The following is a 21,878-nucleotide window of genomic DNA, read 5'->3' on the forward strand; positions in this document are numbered from 1 at the left end:
GCTCAGAATGTAAAAAAATAAAACTATCATTCTATTTTGGCTCTGAATTTTCATTAGTTATAGGAATCTACTAGGGGAAAAAAGGGCTTTTCGATTGCAGAGAATTGGGTTTCCATTAAAAAAGCTCAAATTCTAACTGCAACACAGTCTTGTGTTTTATAGCAGTGAGTTAAATATTCTCTTGCAAAGAGCAAGTATTTTCAAGGAGAAAAAGTTTTAATAAGCACATATATATATATATCTAATATACTGCAAAATTTATATCAAAAGCTTTCTGTAAAAGCCAGGTTCAATTGAGCATTGTAACCATTCCATTACTAATCACATTTTAAACTCATCTGCGTGATGTTTTGATCAACTTCCATCCAGAGCAATTACTGCAATCTATCTTAAAACCTTGTATACTTTTCATAATAGAATATATTTTCATTTCTGAATAGCTTTGTATAGACATGTGAATTGTTAGTCTTTTGGTTCAGAGGTGCTCTCTTTTCATATTAAACTCAATTATTTTTGTGTACAGTTTTTTTCTGAATTTAAGCTGTAAACTTCCAAGATGCTATTGAACTAAGTGGCAATTAGTGTGCAAAATAGTGTGACTGTGCTTGAATTAATTATTTAGGTTGTTCTAAAACTGATGCTATGCTGATATTGGTGAGAAAATCTACAGAAAAAAAAGAAAAAAATTAACTGGGAAATATGTACTAAATATCTGGATACCAAGGTGTGACATTCAAAAATAGAGAACATATGAAGTTAATTGAATTGCTGCAACAATCAGGAAACTCTAAGAAATTAGAATAATAATCTATGATAAGATGTATTACACCAGTTTGTGATACATAATTCTGCACCATGCAAATATGTACAAAAAAGTCATTATTCACATTTGAAATACAAGTCTAGAGCAGTGGCTCCATGATGGACGCAGGTTTGCTAGATCAATCTGCTAGACTGCTGACCTTGAAAATTTGAGGGAAGTGTGGCACACACTTAGAAAGGTCAGACCTGAAATCTCAGTGCAGGTCTTGCATGGAGCCTGCTTAAATGTGTAGAATTCAAAATGAACCATAGAATCATAGAATGGCCTGACTTGAAAAGGACCTTAAAGATCATCTGCTACCCTTCTTTGGGCAGGGACACCTTCCACTAGACCAGGCTGCTGAAAGTTCCACCCAACCATGTCTTTATCACTTCCACATATGGGGCATCCACAATTTCTCTGGGCAACCTATTCCAGTGCCTCACCACCCTCACAGTAAAGAATTTCTTCCTAATATCTTATCTATTCTTTCAGCTTAAAGCCGTTACCCCTCTTTCTATCACTACAGGCTTTTGTAGAAAAAATCCTTTTCTGGCATTTTTTACTGAAGGCTTCTCTAAGGTCTTCCTGAAGCCTTCTCTGTTGCTTTTCGTTCTTGCAACACTTCTCTTCTCCAAGTTGAAGCAGCAGGACCTTTATCTGCTTCACAGAGGGTGGCTCAGAAGGGACAGAGCACTGTCAGATTTGCAGGCAGGAATGCTGGTTGCCCCCTCACCTCACACCCCTCCTGTCCTGCCCAGCTCCAGGAGGTGCTCCTGGGACAGCCCCTGGAGAGCTGCCCCCATGGTTTAGCTGAGCACACCTCAGGGGAAGGATTTGGCCAGAGTTTACTTTTATCCTTTGTAACTCTGGCTATAATAATGTTACAGTGGTGTGGATGTTTTATTGACATCTGGGAGTGCTCCTCTTTATTAAATAGGTTGATTTTCTTTGATAGCAACCCCAAAATTATCAATGAAAATGTAACCAGCTTATCATATTTTTTAAACAGTAAGTTTGTGGTTTTGAGGAATTTTTGCCAGCTGTTACATGGGAAAGGACTTTAACTACTTAAACTCTTAGTTAACTGTGTATATAACTGAATATAACTGTGGCTTCAAGCATCTGTACTGCAAGTACTTCATATGAAGGATTTAGAGAGATGTAGCACACAGCCATTATTCTGAAAAAGGTTCTGCACAATGGAGCTAATCAAAGTAGGGTCAGGACCTTGGAGTCTCAGCACAGGGAAGGTTTTGTAAAGCCTCAATGCCTTCCACAACGCTCATAGTGAGAGTGTTACTAAGACATGAAATTACCTCTGTGTCCTTTCTAACCTGTGGTATTTTTTATTGTTCTTTCTGGGAAACTAAAGGCTTTGCTTACAAGAACTAGTATTGTTTAGTGCTAGGAAACAGAATATTTTCTTTAATAATTTACCAGGAAGAGTATTATCCTTCTTCTGCAGATGGAAATCATTGTTTTACCAGACATTTCACTGACACTCTGGAGTCAGTGAATAATAGCAGGAAATAACACAATTTTGTCTGAGATTCTGCTTGTTCTATCACAGTAAAATTATTCTGATTTATCTTTTTTCTTCAAACTGTAAAATCCTTGAAGGATGTTATATTTGTCGCATCATATAGAGCATCTTGGATACATTAATTTCAGAGAATCAGGATGCATAATTATGTTTCTGCTCTCTCTTGAGTGACATATGCCATCATGTAAAAAACAAATCTGATGATTTGCATAGTTCTGCAGTTTAATCCAAAACTACTAGCTAATTAATAATATCTGAACTTTAATTAATATCTGATTTTCTATTAAAAAAATTCAAAGCACTGTGACATAGTGTTCTGTAAGTGAGGGACAATAATTCACTTCTGGCTAATAGGCTGACTCTCAGTTTCAAGAATTATAAAGAAGCAGATTGGGTGATATTTAGGAGGTATTTTAAAAGGTTTCCCTCATCTAAGCTAGTTTCTAGTCACATAAATTTGGGAAATATTATACTAATGCTATGCTGAGGAAACATTTGTAAAATGAAAATAACTTCAAGTCTGAAGTTATTCTAAGAATGCATAGACATTAAAGATCTTCAAAAATGTTTACAGAAGTTTTAATCTCAGAATAGTTCCAATCTAAGTACTTGTCTTGTCAATATCAAGCAATTGATATTTTTAATTGTTTCTTTTCTGCAAATGTTACGTATTTAAGTGTTTAAGTGGTTTCTGTGGTGAAGATGAAATTGTAAATAATAATAGATGTTGCATGTTTTCAGTAAAAGTGAACTCAGATTAACCTTACAAGCAAGCAAATGTAAATAATAATTTTTAAAATTACATATGGGAGACATAAGTAGTAAATGTTTTCTAATTACTCCCTCAAGGACAATGACTGAGAGAAAAAGAGAGTTCAGTTTTTCTGATCTGTAGGAGCAGTTTGCTTGCTCAGGATCTCCCTTCTGCCTTTTTTTCACTAGTTACAATAAAACAAGAATAAAGCTGCTGAGGAAATATGTTTTAGGGAAAATGTTTTCTAAGCAGTTTACCTTGTTTATGGACTGATAAGGAAAAGATGTTGTCTATTTTGCTGATTTGTTCCTCCTTTAGCTTGACATGAATCAGCAGAAAATTTTCAGGAAAGCTATCAGCTGAACTTACATTTTCTTATTGTGCAGGGATTTTCCAAGATGTATCCTAATAATCAATGAAAACAAAACATTAAGAAAAAAAGATTATGTGATGTCCCCTCAAATCATGCTTGATTTTGCAGGCTATCCTCTGGTATCTGCGGATTTAAGGACTTGGAAAGTGAAATCATAGATGTATAAAGATATATTTATATCCTGTTCTTGAACAATTGTGGCCCTAGGCACTTCTGCTTACAGGAATAAGCGCTCACCAGATGGCCATGTGTCAATCCAGCTGTTCTCTTCAGCATGAATTCTTTTGAAGGTGCTGTGTCCCAGGACAAATTTGGTGAAAGGCATATTAATGTTACATAATGAAGGCAGGATTAAGGGGAAAGTTCGTATTTCTGTTCTTAAGCCATCAGATCTGCTGAACTAGTTAACAGGCTTTTGGGTTGAAATAAAGTGTAATGAAATAGAAATTCTGTGATAAGAAAAGATGATTGCCTTGCCATCTTTTTATTTTATTTGTACTTGTTTTCGTGAGACCAAAGGACTGAAATCAAATTATGGAAATAAAGTTTAAAAACCAGGTTAATGTATAAAAAAATGCATATGATTTGATATCCTAGCTTGCATTTGCAAGTAACATCTCAAAGAAGCCCAAATTAGGTAGAACAACCATAGACAAAAGAGGTTTTTTTAAAGCAGAAATTCTGCCTTGTTACTCTCTTTAAAAAATAAGCTGTTGACTGGATTCCAGGACTATATGAAGTGCAAAAGATTTTGAGTGCTGTGGTGGAGAAATGGCATGTGAACCACTTGAGGAATGGAAACAAATATAGGAAGCATGCTTCGATTCATTTTATCCGATGTGAGTAGGGTGTACTAGTGTTAGAAGACCAATAAGGAGCAGAAAAAGCAGAGTTATCCCTCAAACTGGACCCATTAAGCAAGTGTAGGCTCACCAGGTTGTCCTACAAACACTCTGAAGTTCACCAGGAGTTAAAGTACTGGAAATACTGTTAAATGTAATTGCACAGTAAATGGGGAAGTCCCTGGATACCTGTGTTTTGCAATTGCCCTGACTTGAACAGCCCAGACTTTTTACAGTGAACTGTGTCTGTGATGATGCATCTTCAGGAGTCTTGACATGGTGCTGTGGATTGCTAAAGGATTACTGGTGTCTATTTTAAATAAATTTTCTTCCTTCTGTGTAAGACAGAATGGTTAATATATGGCGGTCAAAAAGATTCTGGGAAGTGTAAGAAGATGTACCTTAGAGTTTATTACCCGCCATCACGTAGCCAGACTGTGTACCCATTTCTTTTAAGTGAAACTTGGTGACTGACTTTACCCTGTTTTAAATAGCAGTTAAAATTCTGGTGGAGATCAGCATTATGAAAGGGAAATTGGATAGTAAATGTTTCAAATAAATAATTGGAAGAGCTTGTTTTATTTTCCAATTTGTATACTTTCCTGAATGCCTTTCACATTGGAAGAGGGGGAGTGATTGTTGAATATCCTTCTACCCTTAATTATGATTGCAAGGTACTTCTTTTGAAGCTCTTATTTGTTCACTTTCATATTAGGTAGACTCATATTTCTTCAAGATCTTGGTTTTTTTTCAGAAACTCTTGGGAATATTCTGGTTAGAGAAATGCATTCTAAGGTTCACTTATAACTTGATACAAGGCATCAGCTCTTGTAACAAGATGAAGTTCATCCACAGGGCACATAAGATTTTCTATTCCTTGCAGCTTATATAGTCAATGATAGCTGTTTCACCCTGGACATGTGCTGTACCTGGGTCTCTCTTTTGCCTCAATTAATCTGTCAGAATCAACTTTATTATTCCAGCTGTCAAAATTCCTCCTAAACATCTCAATTACTCTGATAAATAATAGAAAGCAGTTACCTTCACTTTTAAAGATGATGTCTGGTTATCTGGTAGATGAGGCATACCACCAAAGGGGTCCGTGGTATTGCTGTGGTGTCATGTCCCATGTTTCAGTTATATTTATTTGATGTATTTGATGTAGATTTGATGTAGAAGCTCTCTCTATGTGTAAGTATTTTAAGGTAGCTTTTAATGAGACATTAGGAGGCACCTGCTTGTTCATCATAAACCCTATATTTTCACTCCAATATGTAACACATCTTAGATTGCCTTTTAAGAATTTTTTGTTGTGATGTTTATAATTATTCCTCTCTTTATTTATTTGGTTTTTTTTTTATCTTAAACAACAGTTTTTCACCCACTGTGTTTTTCAAAGAAGAGATGGGATTTTAAACAGTGTCTTTGTGATTTTGAAGGGTATGGAACAATGTAGTAACTTTATATATTCCAGCAGAAAGTCTGCAGTTCTCTCTCCTTTCAGAAGTTTTAAAATTTGGTTCTGACTTAAAGTAAGATTAAATAATAACATTTAGTTCCCTAGACTACATGGAAGTATCTTTGTGAATTAATTCTGCATCAATAAGAGCTTGATTTCAGAACAGGTATTAGTGCAGTTGAAATTAGAAATTGCCTTGATATTCCAAAAGTCATATTGTATGGAAAAAACCCATCAGAGAAAAAGTCACTTGGTGTTTGAAGATTACTGCAGGAACATATTTTTTTGTAGGAAGACAAACTTGTTGACAAGCTAATTTTCAAGCTCACTTAAAGACACAAATACATAAGAGCTGCCTTACTGCTTCCTACTTTACCAAATATTTACAGGGTCTGTAAGTTCTCTTGAAGTAATGCCAGAATATTTTCTAGTGCTCTCCTGTATTTATATAGCATTGTGCACTTTGAAAGTTCTTAAAAATAATTACACCATGTGAACATATGTGAAGCTGAGGATTTTTTGTCTTTTGATTTGGCTTGCCTCTGGACAACTTCCCTCTAGATTTCTAGTTGTCCCTAGGTGCTGATACACTGGGGACTTCTGTATTGCTTCTGCCCTTGAAGTTTCAACTTCAGCTCCTGGATCACCCTGAGTAATTTGGGTTGGAAAGGACCTCAAAAACTGTCTAGCCCAACCCTTAGCAGGAGTCCAAGGCAAGGTCAGTGTGACATCAGTACAGGTTCCTCAGGGCTTTTGCTGGTCAGGTCTTGAAAGTATTCAAGGATCAAAACTGCACAACTTCCCTGGGTAACGTGATCCATTACTTCACTGTGCCTATGGTAAAATTGTGCCTTCTTACACCAGTCAGAGCTGCTGTGAAATGCTTGGCTCTGTCTTTTTGATGTTCTCCCCTGTATGATCTGATAAACTGTTAGGTACTCCCATAGCCATCACTGCTTCAGTCAGAACGAAACCAACTCCACCTAGCCAGCTTGGTGGCTTTCCAATAAACTTAATCTAGTTTATCGGTGTCAGTGTTTCACTTTGGGTCTCAAAACTGCTTACAATATTCTAGATACAGGCTAGTGACTGCTGAATAAAGGGGAATCTCTCTTGTTCTACTTGTACTCAAGTCAGTACAACTGAGGCTGTCCTTCTTTCCTGCAAAGGCCCACTGCTGACTTGATCTTTTTCATTGTTATTTTCTTTCCTTAATTTAGTAGTAAGATGCTGTTTGCAGCATTGCTTAGTTCCATAGTGAAATCAGCTTTTAGGAACTCCTTTGTAAGATTGAATATGTGAGTACTGGTTAGTGAAATTGATAAATAGGTGACACCACACTACAAAGGGAAGGATATGAAAACTTTTGACGAAAGTTTTTTTTCACATATTCAATAGAAATATGAATGTTCCTGTTTATTGATGTTTTAATTGGGGTCTAAATTTATTGGAAATTTGGATGGTTTAGAGGGTGGATTTTGCAAATCAGATTACAGTCAGTTCTTTTTTTATTCAAGGTAAAAGTTGATTGGAATGTTTTGAATACTGAGGAAAAAAATTATTGCATAAGGAATGGGAGTGATGGATGAATGTATAGAAAACCACTGTACATCCATCTGGATTAACTGGTCCAGGCACTATATTGATCAGAAGTAGCACCACCATAGCTCTCTCCTTTATGTTAATGCAAGGCAAGAATGCCAGTAGAGGTACACAGGGCCAGGCTCAGGAGATCAAAGGGTGCTGAATACAAAGCAAGAAGTGGGGGAAGGGAGAACAATTGGTACAATGCCAATGTGACTCATCAGGAGAAAATTATAGGGTGAAAAAAGTAGGATCCAAGAATTAAAAATAAAAAAGAGGAAGATAGGATAGGATCCAGGACTACAAAGCAGAAGACAGGATCAGCAGCCAAGAATGAGTCTAAGGTAGACTGGCTGCAGCTCCATATTGAGAAGCCCAAGGCAACTGTGAATCTCATTATATACCTAACATCTAATACAAGAGTAGTGCAAGAATTAATCCCCTGAGGGACTGCTGTGTGCCATGTGATAGCTAAAGCAGAACTGGCAAAGGCAGATCTGGCTGGCTGTACCTCAATTGTCTTGATCGATCTTGACAGGAGTGGCAAATGTAAACACAGATTATTGAGCTGGCTATGTATAAATTACATAAAAGGGCAGATTAATCATAGCCTTCATCTTGAGTTTTTGTGTATGCAAGCTAAAGATAAACATATGTACTTATCTGAGTGTGGTATTTTGTAAAAACGTCTGAATTTTCTGCTTTATATAAGTCTAATGTTATTGTTGTAATTGTTACTAAGTATTTGGCTTTATTTTTAATGGTAGACTTCATTAGGCAGCCATTAACAAAAGTTTTAGAAAGAACCAAACAATCCAGTAACATTCATTCAAGTCATATGTGGTAATAACTAAATTTTGCAATGCCTTTAGAGGTTGTAAATTCACACCAAGAGGTATAGAATGTTTCAAATTGCTGTGCTGTGGCTGCTTGAGAGCTTTTGTTAGTGAGCCAAAGAATTATTGAAGTAGTCCAGCATGGTTCTTTAATCTGCTGGTAGTAGCACAATAGACAATTGTCTGAAACATCTTCCCAATATTTTGATCACTATAAACATTGACCAGATTTGTATATCCCTATGTAAATGCTAGCAAATGAAACCTGATGAGTAGACTATAAAAAAAAGAAAAGATAATAAAATAGAAAGATGTTCAGAAATCACTGACAATGCAAATTGCCTGGACAACTGCATGACTGTATAGTCCAAGATGGAAGACTGGTAACAATAGAGTAAAGCAACATGAAACACTTTAAAACTCTCTTTGAACTACAAGTTCCAAACCAGTTTCTTTGCAGAAATAAGAGCATCAGTGTATCAGTGTCAGATGAGTTGCAGCTCTATGTGTCCTGTCAGCCATTTACTGGTAGTTCACAAAGAGGTCAAAATGTTTGCAGAGGTTGTTATATTAGGAAGCAGAGTAGGTATTTGTTTTTCAGCTTTAATAATAATGAATTTGTCCCTAAAGGACAGTAATCTCTTGAAGTTAAAAGGCATAGGTACTAACACTTAACTTTTGTTAGGTGTTAGGTCCTTTTGTTAGGCTCTCCAGCTGATTATTCTGCGAACACAGATAAAAATTATTTTAGAAACTTTGGAATACTTGTTGATAGAATCTGTATATTCTCATTCTTCAACACTGCAAATTAAGACAAAACTATCTTACTATGAAAATTTCAAAAGGAACTTTTAATCAATCCCTCTGCTTTCAGCAGACTTCCCATTTTTGAAGCAGCTTGAAGAGGTTGGGTTGACTGCTTAATGGGTTGCAAAGTCCAGAATGTTGCCTGTATTATATGTGTCCTTATTGGGGTGGAAATGAAATTCCAACAAAAGAGAACTGTATTTCCAGCCTGGGGAAAGTCAGGAGTTAATTTTCCTGCTGTCGTGGCTGGTATTTAAAAAGAAAAAAAAAAAAAAGAATCTGAAAGAAACCTTTTAGCTAATCTTTATAGTGTGGAGGTACATTTCACCACACCCTGACCTAATTGTTCAGCCCAGGGGAGGTGTGATGCTCATTTCTGTCCTTGCACTCGTGTTTTCTGCTGAGGGGTATTGGAGCACACAGGGTAGTTGCTGGAGCAGATGATTGAAAGCAGTGGCCATGCTGATCCAGCCATGGGGACTGCAGTTCCCTGTTGATGTGCAGTCAGATGGTGCAAATCCTACAGCACAGGATGCAGGGACAGCGCTGGAGAGGGATGGGAAATGGTATCTGTTTTTCAGATATAATGGGGGGGATAGCACTTGGTTAAAAATTACTTTTTCAGTCCAATAGTTGATCTTGTTATACAGTGGGTGACATTTAGGAAAAAAAGAAACTGAAATTTGGAGGAAGAAAGAACTTTGGATGTGAAATATATGAAGATGTGATGCTTTGGGGCAACTTTAACCACACAAAAGCTGAAAAAGCAGTAGCACAAAACTGAAAAAATGGTTGCATTTTAGAGTTGGAGTATATGACATGAGGACCAAACACTTTTGAAAAAATCAATATTTGCACAGTGGAAGTGCAATTTTACTCTTGAGGCAGTCAGCAAAGGAGCACTTCCAAAGCTGCCTTGTATAGAACCGCAATTTAAGAAGCAAATTCGAAACTAAAGTGGCAGCACGGCTTCTCTCAGGCCAGAAATACGGTTCCTTTGGTTTTCTGTGCTGGAGTAACGGAAACGCCAACGTGCAATACCCTACTGTAATCAGTTTCCTAAAAAAATTAAGTCAGATAAAAGGTTAAAAGTACACCTCAGCAGAGAATAAAGGGTAATTAAGAGCAGTTAATGAGTGAATATGAGGTATCTGAACTTTGTCCAGGAAGAAAGACAATTTAATTTCATTTACATTTAATTTACATTTCCTTGGTAGGCAGCTTTTTTGTACATATTAGAGCAGGTAACAGTAACTCAGACAAGGTACAAGAGACTGTAACTCAGACAAGGTATAAACAAAAATCTTTAAAAATATTTTATATTAAGACATTCTGATTTAATGAAATTATCAATTAACTTTCCCAGTTTTAATCTTAAAACATCCTGAAGCTGTAACAGTCAAATAATATTTCAGTGACATCTGTCTCAACAAAAAGCATTTGATAGGAAATACCTTTATGTATAACTGAGAAAAAAGAGACAAGGTAATGATTTGATGACCTTTTCCACATTATATTTCTAAAATTATTTACTTTTAAGTTGCTTTTTTTGCCAAAACAATTCTCAGCCTTCACTCTGTATCACTAGATTATAACTATTGCATTGGCTAAAAAAAACCCCAAACCAACACAATAAGGGTTTTTTTATTTATGGAAATGTCTAATTTGTTATATACACCACATTGCTATGTAGCAGTTTAAAAACTGACATTCTCTAGGTGTGGAAATGAAACAGAAAATCAAAACCGCATGTTTTTGACACTTTGTGTACTGCAGAATGACTCTAGAATAACTTTGTGCAATATGATTCAGTTTGCCACTTCGTGTTTAATTTAGAGGGGCTCATTCCCATGAACTGTTGGGCAAGCTCAGTGTAGGATCTGCAGGTTGAGTCCTGTTATTTGATGAGTCACCACATCTAATTATCTATCCCCCAACTGCAATAGGACTAACAATTCCATCAATGACACACGTATGCTGTGTTCCCCAAAGCAGAGCCACGCCAGCTCTGCCACGGCAGCGGTGTGCCCAGTGCCACGGGCAGCAGGATCCCTGCTCACACAGGCATTCATGTCTTGGTGTCTCTTAGCTTGGTGGGAGCCAGTGGCAGTGTGGCCATGGCAGCAGAGGGTTTGGCACAGCCATGCCATCTGCCCAGGGCTCAGATGGTGCTGCAGGCCTGAGGGCAGCTCTGCATTGCCTTTTCCATAGTGTGCAATGGTAGCCCAGTCTTTACTTTCCAGTCTCAATAGCTTTAGGCTAAATCAGCAGAAGCCACATTCATAACTTTGTCTTAAATGAAGAATCATCCTAGGGAAGGTTAGGTAGGGGGATAGGACTCAATGCATGCACATTTCTCTAGGCATAATAATTTTTTTATCTCTTTAAAGGGCTAAGTAGTTGTTCTTTTAAAAGGATACTCCTTTTATTCTGGTATAATGTTCCATTATCTCTGATGATCAGGACAGCTGTTTAATCATTGCTTTTACATTCCCAATTGAACGTATAAGTAATAATATGCACTGTCTTCTTCATCAAGAAAAAACATTAATGTCATCAATAGGACCAGTCAGTAAATATTAAAACTTTTGAATGTTATAATCACAGAGGTACTTCAAGTTTATGGATGGCTAAGTTCACTTTTACACTTAAAGGCTGGGAGGAACTTGAGTGGTTGTTGATGAACACAAGTATGGTAAATTAGTACAGATCAGGAAGAATGATAAAGATTAGCATAGAATGTGCAACCATTTTTATAAGTGTGGACTTATGGCTATGATTGGTCACTCTCTGCAACAGATGTACAGTCTAACTTGCATGAGCATTTTTGTCTTGTTCATTTCCCTGTCTTAAAATGAGCAAAATTACTTACTATTTCTACACATAAACATAATTTCTGAGGAAAGGCACTAAATGCTATTTTGAAATGCTATTCAGATATATCTGAAATCCTATTTAGATACTACACAGTCTTTCAGAATATTTCCCAGTATAACATTCCTTGCAAGAGAACAGAAACAAAAGCTCACAAAAGACAGTTCTTCTAAAACTATAAAAAAGGGACACATTTAACAGCTAAACCTGGACACCCTTCTCTTCTGCAGTACTACACAGGTCTGCCATTTCACATTATGATTTATTTTCTACATTTGGTTGAGTACTATGTCACTATCCTCCAGAGTTCAACAAGCCACTGGTTAGGCAGATTATTTTTTCCCATTGTTTTCTTTCAGTCTTGTCTGTGCTGCTCTTTGTCTGTACTGCTCTGTGCTGTTCTTTTTTTCCAAAGAATCACCTGGTGATCACTGACAATTGATCTTGAAGTACTATTTTCCTGAAAAGGTTACCAGTAGCAGCCCATTAGATTTCTGTATACACAGAAATGCCTGTATATGAAGGGAAGAAAAAATATCTTTCTGCTATTTACTATATTTGCATATAGTGCCATGCAGAGCGGCACAGATTTAACATTAATTTAGGGCTAACAAAACCAAATATCCATTGTATTTTGTTCAGATCTAACCTGAATACTGCTGCATGATACTGTCTCTATTGTATGGGCTTACTGCTGATCACCAGTCACCTGCCAGTTCCACGTTTGATATTACTGTTAACCAGCTCAAATACCTTCGTAATCTTTTAGTTTCTGAGGCACACATACATTTTCCCTGCAAATCACCTCTAGTCTAGTCCCATCCTTTCAGACTCCCCAGCCCAGCAGTTCAGCAAGATGCGGGTTTGTTTGCACAGCTGCAACATCACTTTGTCTTTTGATTTGATAATCTTATCTATCTATTTACTTGGAGGAAAAAAATTAACATTTTTCAGTTAGAAGTTCTTGTAAACAGGCTAGCCCCAAAAGAGACTTGTACTTTATAGATAGCACGCAGCACATTCTGTCTCCTGTTTAATCTTTCATGAGCTCAGAAATCATAGCCAAGTCACTAGTCTCTCTGCTTTCCTTTCTGCAATGGCGAAACAGTTGTGGTAAGAATATTCTATGAGGGTTTAGATGTCTTTTCTAAGCTTTGTGAAACTTTTGAACATGCTGGAAATTTTGTACAAGTTGAAACTGAGGACCGGGATAGCAAAACAGAGTAAAATTAATAGATACCAAGACATAACTTCTATTCTGTATCAGGGAAAAACTTCATTTAAAAGTTCAGGCAGTGTGGTGACAAGGGCAGTTTAGACAGCAGGAGGGACCAGGTCCATAGCTGATCTGTGGTAGCATGTCACAACAACACCATATCTTTGTCCCTTTGCTCTTGCAGTATCGGTCAGGGCGGGATCCTCATCGAGGCTCAGACAATGTTTCCAACAAGTCTTCGGACAGCGATGTCAGCGATGTCTCGGCCGTGTCCCGGACCAGCAGCGCTTCCCGTTTCAGCAGCACGAGCTACATGTCTGTCCAGTCAGAGCGCCCAAGGGGAAACAAGAAAATAAGGTGAGCATGATGAGCTATAGTGTCAGCCATAGCTGTGTAATTTTAGTAATGGAACACTTATCAATGTTTGTATTTGACATTCGCATTTCGCCTAGAATGACATTTGCAGGGATTTTGCGAAATACTGGCTTAAATGTTTTTTATACCTAATGCTTCTTGAAGTCTTCATGGAATTTGTTTTTAGCCAAGTTTTGTTGTCTTGGATTATCTAACATACACTGAAATAACAAACATGTGCTGTCAGCAAGCATTAGACATGCTTTCTGAAAACCATTTTGTAAAATATACTTAATTTGGCTGAAAAGACAGTTTTAACTTGAAAATTTGTGCCAGCAGAGGCATCTTATTTTTATTTTAAATAGAACGCTGAAGTTTTTATAGATGTATTTATTTAATACTTACAGAGACCAATTAAATATATTTAGTACGTACACTTGTCCAATTTAACTGTAGGTGTACAATTATTGAGCTGCTCTTCAACAAGATGTAGATTGTGTGTCTGTGACCAAAACACAGCATTTTCTTTGCCTGCACCCTATGTGCACTCATAGGAGCTTTGGGTTTCATTTGGTGCACAAAAAAAAGATAATTTTTCTGGAGAGTGTAACCCACCTCCATCACCTATAGAAATTCTCAGAAAATTGTCCTCTTAAAATAAATTATTTTCAAATTTAAGCATCTGCTTGTATGAGCATTGCTAGGACCACCTTGTTTCTGTCACACATTTCTTTCTAAATGTGAAGTATTGCCATGCAAGTTTTATTTGAATAGGGACTTACTAAGAAAATGCTCCAAAGCTCTCTAGTGTAGGCTGAACTCCTAGCAAGCAGGACTTACATTATATCTGCTTCTATCCTTTAGTTTTTATTTAATTTCTTTTGCATTTCCTTTCTTCATGCATGTTCTTCTCCTTACTTTAATTTATTCTTTTCTTTTTTCTTTTTGCATGCCTTTTTCAATTTTTGTTGACTTCAGAAGGACAAGGGATATAGAGGGGAAAAAAGAGGGAGGGCTGGAAGGGGATGAACAAGATGAAGTATTTCCTGAGGAGGAAGAAAAAGAGGAGGAGGAGGAGGAAAAAGCAAAAGAGCAAGAAATTAATGAAAAAGGGGAAGGGCAAGAGGTGACAGAGAACTGTGATAAGGAGGACATCAAAGAATCAGGGCATGATGAAAAAGCTCAAGAAGACCAAGCTGAGGAAGGGAAAGAGGATGACAGGTAAAATATATTTCTGTTTATATAGATCTGTTATTTTTCCTGTACTAGCACCCTACTTGTCTTCCCTTTTTATTCCCTTTGCTTGTTTATTGCCTCTGCTCTCTGCAGCTCTTTTTTTTTTGTTTGTTTTTGCTTTCAGTCATCATGCTTTCATATTTAATCAAGTTTCATTCTCAGCTTCAATGAACTTGTTCTACATACCAAATGAGGCAGCACACCAACTTGACTCATTAATATGCATACAACTGCAGCATATTATTTTTTAAATTAGTTTAGACTAAAGTTTGGGTTTGACTGTAACAAACAGTAGAAATTGTAAGCTTCTTTATTATATTTCCTACTTGAATTATTATTTAATGGAAAAATGTTTTGTTGAGTGAAAACTCAGCAATGTCAAAATTATCCTTATTTATATTTATGGCCATACTAAAGAAGAAAATTTGGAAATTTTTTTCAGTCCTCTTTGTGGTGCATACTGATTGACAAACAATTAGAATAAAGCAGAGTCTTCCTTTTTCTTTTTTTGTTCCATATGAATAACTGTTGAGGATTGCTGTATTGTGGAAGGGTCATGCACTTCACCTGCTGTGTTGCATCCAGAAACATTGCAGCACAACCAGCTCTGGTTTTATCAGATAACATTCTAGAATTATACATTTTGCCACAAATCCTTAAAACAATGTAAATGTCTGACATTTTGTATTGCAAAATCCATGCATGTTGCATTGAGAGAAATACAACATTCCTCCTTTCTTTATTAGAAAAAATGAGTTTCAGATTTGATGAATATTCTTGAACCCATTCTCAGTCACACAAGAATGGCAAAAAATCTCAGAAAAAATACATTTTGTTTTAGCCTGACAATTCTGCACTACCTCTAAATAACTTACACCTGTAAAATTGTGCTCATATACATTAGGGTAAGCACAGAGTAATCCATGGAAATCCATTTTCTTTCCTTGCTACACACTTATATATGTTCATGCTTGTATATGCTCACATACATAATATACTCAAGACAATGGGATACAAAGAGAGAATCAAGATGCCTAGTGTAGTCTTGGGTGATATGAACTAACATAGCCATACTACTGCCTTTATATATTGTGCCATCATTCCTTCACTTACGTTCATGCACTTTAGCTTTTAGCAAAAAGAGTTGCTTAGAACCAGCTAGCTTTAAGAGTGCCTTGGCATATATGTTCCAGGGACTGTTGTATGGTAGTGTGTGAAAGGATTAAAGACCTTTTTCTCTTCCGTTTCCCACTAATTTCCCAGTCTAATGGATCTTGAAGTCCTGCCTTTCTAAAGCATGACTCTGTTCCAGGTTTCTAGATTTCACTCAGGCTGGTCTTTGGCCAATATGTTGTCCTCCACAGAAAGTAAAGTCCCTTTTGAGAAACAGCTCCTTGTTTCTTGATCCAGCTTGTTCTTCTGGTTGCTAGCTGCTCTCTGCCTTCAGGAAGAAGTGACACAAGTCAAGAATCTCTACAAAGAAACAAGATGTTATTAAGTGACTGTTGTGTAGTGACTTTTGTTTGTATTAGATTTTGGCTCCCTTCATGGAAATCAGTCTCTAATATTATTTCCCCACTTTGCACATTTTGACCACTTTTAGTATGCAAGTTGTGAATAAACAGAAAAGTTTATATTCACCTTCCTTTACTATGGTAAAGGAGTATGGCTCACTTTTTAGCATTGTCTGAGCATTTTTCTAGGGTAAGAATCAAACAGAAAAGCCAGATTGATTCTTGGATAGGGGCAGCTATAGATATGTGTACACATTTATATACACACATAGCTGTGTCTCATTAACATATTGAAATATTGTGACTTGTGTATTCGGTGGACAAGCCTGAAGGCAGGATCTAATCACCATTCTGCTCATTTCTCTGGCAATTTTTAAAATAACACACACTCTTGGAAATTTATAAGATAAGGTAATGACTTCAGCTTCCAAAAAAGAATGTTTTCAGACACACCACAAATATTAAAAGTAACCAAACATATCAATTAAACATATCAATAGGTATTTGAGAGACCCAGCAGAACAAAGGCGGACAATTCTTCCTTGATAGAATAGTAGTAAATTATCATGTAGTTCTTGAGATCTTGGGCATCAAGGAAAGTTTCAAGATATTTTTTACTTCAGAGATGCATCTGTAATTGGACAGCAGCCACCTTTCCTCTGGGCACTGTGGAATGCAGGGGCTGCTCACAGTCACTCCATCATCAAAAATTACCTTGTTAAGGCTACCTCATACCTCTTGATGTTACTGTGTTTATATACTTCAGGAATAATGGTAATAGTCCCACTAGGGTCTTCAATCTGCTGAGATCATGGGTGGGTTGAAATGACTGTAAACACAGACATTCATCACTAATGCCTATTTCAAAGAGTACCTTGGCACAATAAAAGGTGTTAGCTTGGAACACTGGAGTACATTAAATAATTTTATCTTTTTTTGGCAGAAATAGTTGCAGCATCAGATTTTTAATTAAACCTTGTAAAATTAAACTTTGGCATATGCTTGACCTGTAGGGAAATCATAATTGTGTTCTTTCTATGTAGTACATGTTAGCAAACAAAGGGTGGCTCCAGCTTTGCTGTTGAATATTTATTATGTAGTGTTCACTGGCTTTTTTTCATACTTTGTCTCCTTGATAATTTCAAGACCAAAAATAAAGGCTTCTTAGATATAATCTTTGATCATTAATACCTTTTATTGAACTTAATCTGTTTAAGACTGCTCTAAATTTTATCCTTTCTTAATATTTTTCTAAATATCAATCCCAAGCATTAATTCTGATAGTCACAATAGTTTTGTTTTACCATGTGAATGAACGGGACATGTAGTGACAGAGCAGGATTTCACTGTTGAAATACAGTAGAAAAACAAAACTTCTGTTCCAAGCACACAGAGTCTAAATAATGAAATAACATATGAGTCCAGAGAGGGAAGCACAGAAGAACGAAGAGATGTTCCACAGAAGATAGGTACAACACAGTGTTAGGGACATCTTGACAACAGAGAATGAATGCTAAGAGGAGATTTGAGGAGAGAAAATAAGGTATCTTTGTGAATGTTTCTGGAGAGCTGTTTTCAAGCATTCAAGACAATGAGAACAAAACATGAGGTGCTTGCTGAAAATATATCAAGTGGATGAGGGACAGGTTTGATGATCAGGAGTTGATCTTTCAGTCTTGAGTGAGAGATGATAAATATGATAAGGAACAAGTGCTAAGATACTAGGAAATAAGGAAGAATTATGTACAACTGTGTAAAAGAGAGTGTAACTTTCTACTGATGTGTGGAGGAAGATGTGACAACCAAATAGAATGGCTATGAAACTTACCTTTTCTCTAGTATCCTGGAAGAGGTTATTGGGTAAATTGCCAGGGCTGGAGAAAAACACCACAGTATCTGTCATTTGAAATGGTGAGAGAGTGGACAAAGAAATTGTCTGTGTGGGTGGACAGTGAGGGCAGAGATGGAAAATAAAAAGCATGTGCAAGTCACAAAGTTTTGCTACGTATTTGGAAGGAATCAGTGATATCCCGTTTGAAAAAAGAAAGTGAATTCTAAAAGATGGTAGAAGGAATAGAGCTGATTAAGTAAGAAGATGACACAACCAAGAAAGGAAAATTTGTAGTAGAAAAATTCAGCTGGGATGTAATTTTGCAGAGCACTTAAAAATGCAAGAAACTGGGTGCAATGCATGGATTTAAGTAATATATTTCTTCAAACACAAAACCTTATCTCTTTCTAAAGGTTCCTAATTCTTTTTGTGCCCCTTCCATTGTTAGGTATAAAGATTCATTTCAAATTTACTTTCTATTTGTAGTTTGTTCAGTAAAAAAAAAAGACCTTAGAGAATTTAATTTGTAGGTTTTAAAACTGATTCCTGCTGAGTATTTGTTCCTTAGTTTTTCATTAAATTGTAATTTTAGCATTTCAGGTTTTATGAGCCTTCCACTGTGACTGCAGCTATTAACAGTTAAATGCAGTATTTTTCTGGAAGAAAAAAGCATGTCAAAGAAGCTTTGCAAGATCCTTCACAGGGATGGAAGCCAGTAATGGTTTTGAAAGTGTTTTTTCTGGTAAAAATATAAAAAACTGTACAAAAGATAACAGACACTAAGAATCCATTTTCAATGTCTATGTACTGTTTGGTTTCTTAAAGCTACTTCAAAAGTATTTCAATGACTGTTTCAACTGCCTCGCTAGACGAAAGAAGTTAATTGTATCTAACCTTTGTAGCCAAACAAGCCATATATTTGGAAGAGAAAATGGTAGCCTGAGACTCTTTCCCCGCTGCATGATCAGTCTTTTAGCAGAATTGCAGTGTAGGTAGTCTGTGCTTCCAACAGGGAGAGAGAGAGAGAGAGAGAGAGAGATAAGGTTCACCCAGTGTCATTTCTGCCATGGTGCCATGGAAGGAGACAGAACCTGGGTCCTTTATGTCAGTGTTCATGTAGGTTTTCAGGGAAAGCATGCCAGCATGCAGTTTCCTGAAGCTCTCAACAGAAGATGTTGGTCTTTTTCAACTTTTTCAACATGACAACAAAATGATCTTGCCATTCCTGGGCTGAGAATGGCAGGTTGCAGTACAGCGTTCAGCATCTCTTTTGAGCTGCAAAATGTTGCATTATCCAGGCAATTGGGGCAGGTGTGATGCACTGGGTCCTTGAACAAGAAGCAGCAACTTTATTTTGTGTCTCTCTAACATAACTCTTCTGCATTCTTATGACTAGATAAGCAGAGCTGCTTACATATTGCCAATCTGTATATTTAAAAACAGAGGACTCAAAAAAAAAAGGTTTTTTCAGTAAAATTTTCCTAGTATTACTGATCTGGGTGGAATCTGTTAGGAATTTTTGAAAAACTCTTGGCCATTTAAAGCATACATTCAAAGCTACTACTTTTTAATGTAAGATTTTTACCTTTAATTTTCTACAGGGAGGTAAATATTCAAAAGCTATAAATTCATAGAGCTGCTGGGTCTGTACCAACACACATGGACAATAATTTGGCCATTTGATTTTTTACGTTTTCACACATGACATTTAGAAGGAAATTATCTGTAGCTTCTGGAAAAATATTATGGAAAAATATGCAGAAGATCAATGGTTCCAAACAAAATTATATGAACAAATATATTTATGAAATCTGTACTGAGAATAGAATAAAAATAATTTAAGAAATCTAGTAAAGTCACCTGTTTCTATTTGTCACTGTCTATAGAACCCTTGGAGACTTATTTTTTCCTGTTACTTTGGAGTAAATACTAAACAATACAAATAGGCTCCTTTACAGTTAGTAAATTCATTTTGATACACTGGGATATAATAAATTAATGAATTTGGAAGTGCACATTAGTAACAGGTGAACAATAAAAATAAATAATTTGAAACAGTCTGCAGCTTTGATATAAGGCCTCCAGCAAAGAACTCAGACATTTTTACTTTGACTGCAATGCAATATCTTTGAGACTGCTTCCCTCTCCATGAAATGAAGCCTGCACTTTTACCTCTGCTGAGCCAGCTCTGACCTGTGATCCATGAAGCATTGATGCATTCCTGTTACTAAAGTTTATTTTAAAACTGTGCATCAGTAGTTTAAACAAAACAAAACCACAAGAAATGCAGGGGAAAAGCCCTGTAGACATTCATGGAAGCAGAGATGAAGGAAAAAATTAAAATGAGGGTTTGAAGCAAATATAAATGTTGAAATTACTTTTAGCACATTTAAGTGTGTTATAAAAAGATTCATTTTCTAAAAATATTTAAAGCTGGATTGAATCATAAGGTTTTCAATAGACAGACTTTTTTATCTTTATTTGTACAGGACTGAGCATGACAGATCTGGTCACAAGAACAGCAACAGCAAAAACTAGAAGTGGTATAGAAACTTATAAAAACAAGGGATTGAATATTGAAGCTAATAAGGCTTTTCTTTCTTGGACATTATGATTGGACAGATATGGCTCTGTCTTAGTGATGCCATCTTTTCACTCTTTTTACTTGAGTATTATTTGAATAGAAGAGTGACAAGATTTTGTAAAATTAATACATATTCCTAAAATTGTACTTCATTAAAAATAAATAATAAGCTTATCATTTAGTCTTCCAAGAAACAAACTCCTTCATGTTACTTCTTCGGAGTATTTCTAAAATGCAGTTGCTGGATTTGTGCTATTGCCTTTAAAACATGTTGCCAGGCCCATCTAGCAAGTGATTTGCTACATCTACTACACCTAGCAAGTATTGTACTTGAATTAAGGCTAAGGGGCCCAGTGCTGGTTTTACTACTGTGTGCTTAATAGCTATGGAAAGATAATGCTCCAGTGGTTGGGCATTGCCCATAATCTGATTGTAGTGGGTTTGGACCGAACGTCTGAGCATTTTAGGTAATTTCACTGCACCTGTGTGGTGTTCATATATCTCCTGAAGTTCATAAGGTGCTATCTAAACAAGCTGGGGGATGTGTCATCAGGTAGCCCCTAGGAGGAAATCAAATTTCCTTACAAATACCTCTGAGAGCCCAGCACTTCCCAGACAGCCATTGTTGTAAGAAATGTGCTTGCCACAGCCGTAACATAAACACCATTCCTATGGAGGCCCAAGGTAAAAAAGAGGAAAGTTGCTTCAAACTTGCATGGTGTACCATGTACACAGTGTCTCAGCAGGGACATTTGGTCCACCTGCATTCTCCAGCTCAGAAAAACAAAGGTTTCAGGCTCTTGTTCAGAAAGATGTGAGACACCTTTCCTCATATTTTCTTTTTTATGATGGTCTTAAGTTTTCTCTATGCTTTTATAATTTCCCCCAGAGACCAAAAGTGACTCAAAGTCATTTTGTCAAAGTGACAGAAGTCAGACAGGCAAGATCATGATGTCCCAGATAATGTCTCTTTGGTTGAAGTAATTACGGCTTCAGATCTCTTGCTCATGTCCATTTAGTTCTCAGTCCCAGAAGATCAATTCAGAGACATGCTATGAGTTTTGGAGATGTTAGCAGTGCCTATTCTGACCCTGATTTTTCAGAGACCTCAAGCAACCCGAATTTACAAGGATAAAGGAAATGTTAGAGTTGTTTTATTCTTTAGACAGCCACTGCCACATACATGCACATAAGCATTAAAATGAGCCTGAGCATATTCCCTTTGTGCAGTACTAATCAAAGAAATAGTCTTTCATGAGTGAAGTA

The 21,878-nt window shown here is 36.5% G+C and overlaps 1 protein-coding gene across 38 annotated transcripts in view; it reads left to right on the plus strand.

Annotated features, from left to right (window-relative positions):
- Positions 1–21,878, plus strand: part of RIMS2 (regulating synaptic membrane exocytosis 2) — a 447,198-nt gene that overhangs the window by 361,274 nt on the left and 64,046 nt on the right. For 16 of the 38 annotated variants that reach the window (XM_053972036.1, XM_053972077.1, XM_053972011.1 and 13 more), the window contains one exon: positions 13,278–13,450. The exons of 21 other annotated variants lie outside the window; for them this stretch is intronic. In XM_053972036.1, coding sequence (XP_053828011.1) covers positions 13,278–13,450 — 173 coding nt within the window. Of the gene's footprint in view, positions 1–13,277; positions 13,451–14,425; positions 14,669–21,878 lie in introns of all 38 variants that reach the window. One more of the 38 variants, XM_053972006.1, reaches the window with a different exon arrangement.

This window comes from Vidua macroura, chromosome 1 (assembly GCF_024509145.1).
Source record: "Vidua macroura isolate BioBank_ID:100142 chromosome 1, ASM2450914v1, whole genome shotgun sequence".
NCBI lineage: Eukaryota > Metazoa > Chordata > Aves > Passeriformes > Viduidae > Vidua > Vidua macroura.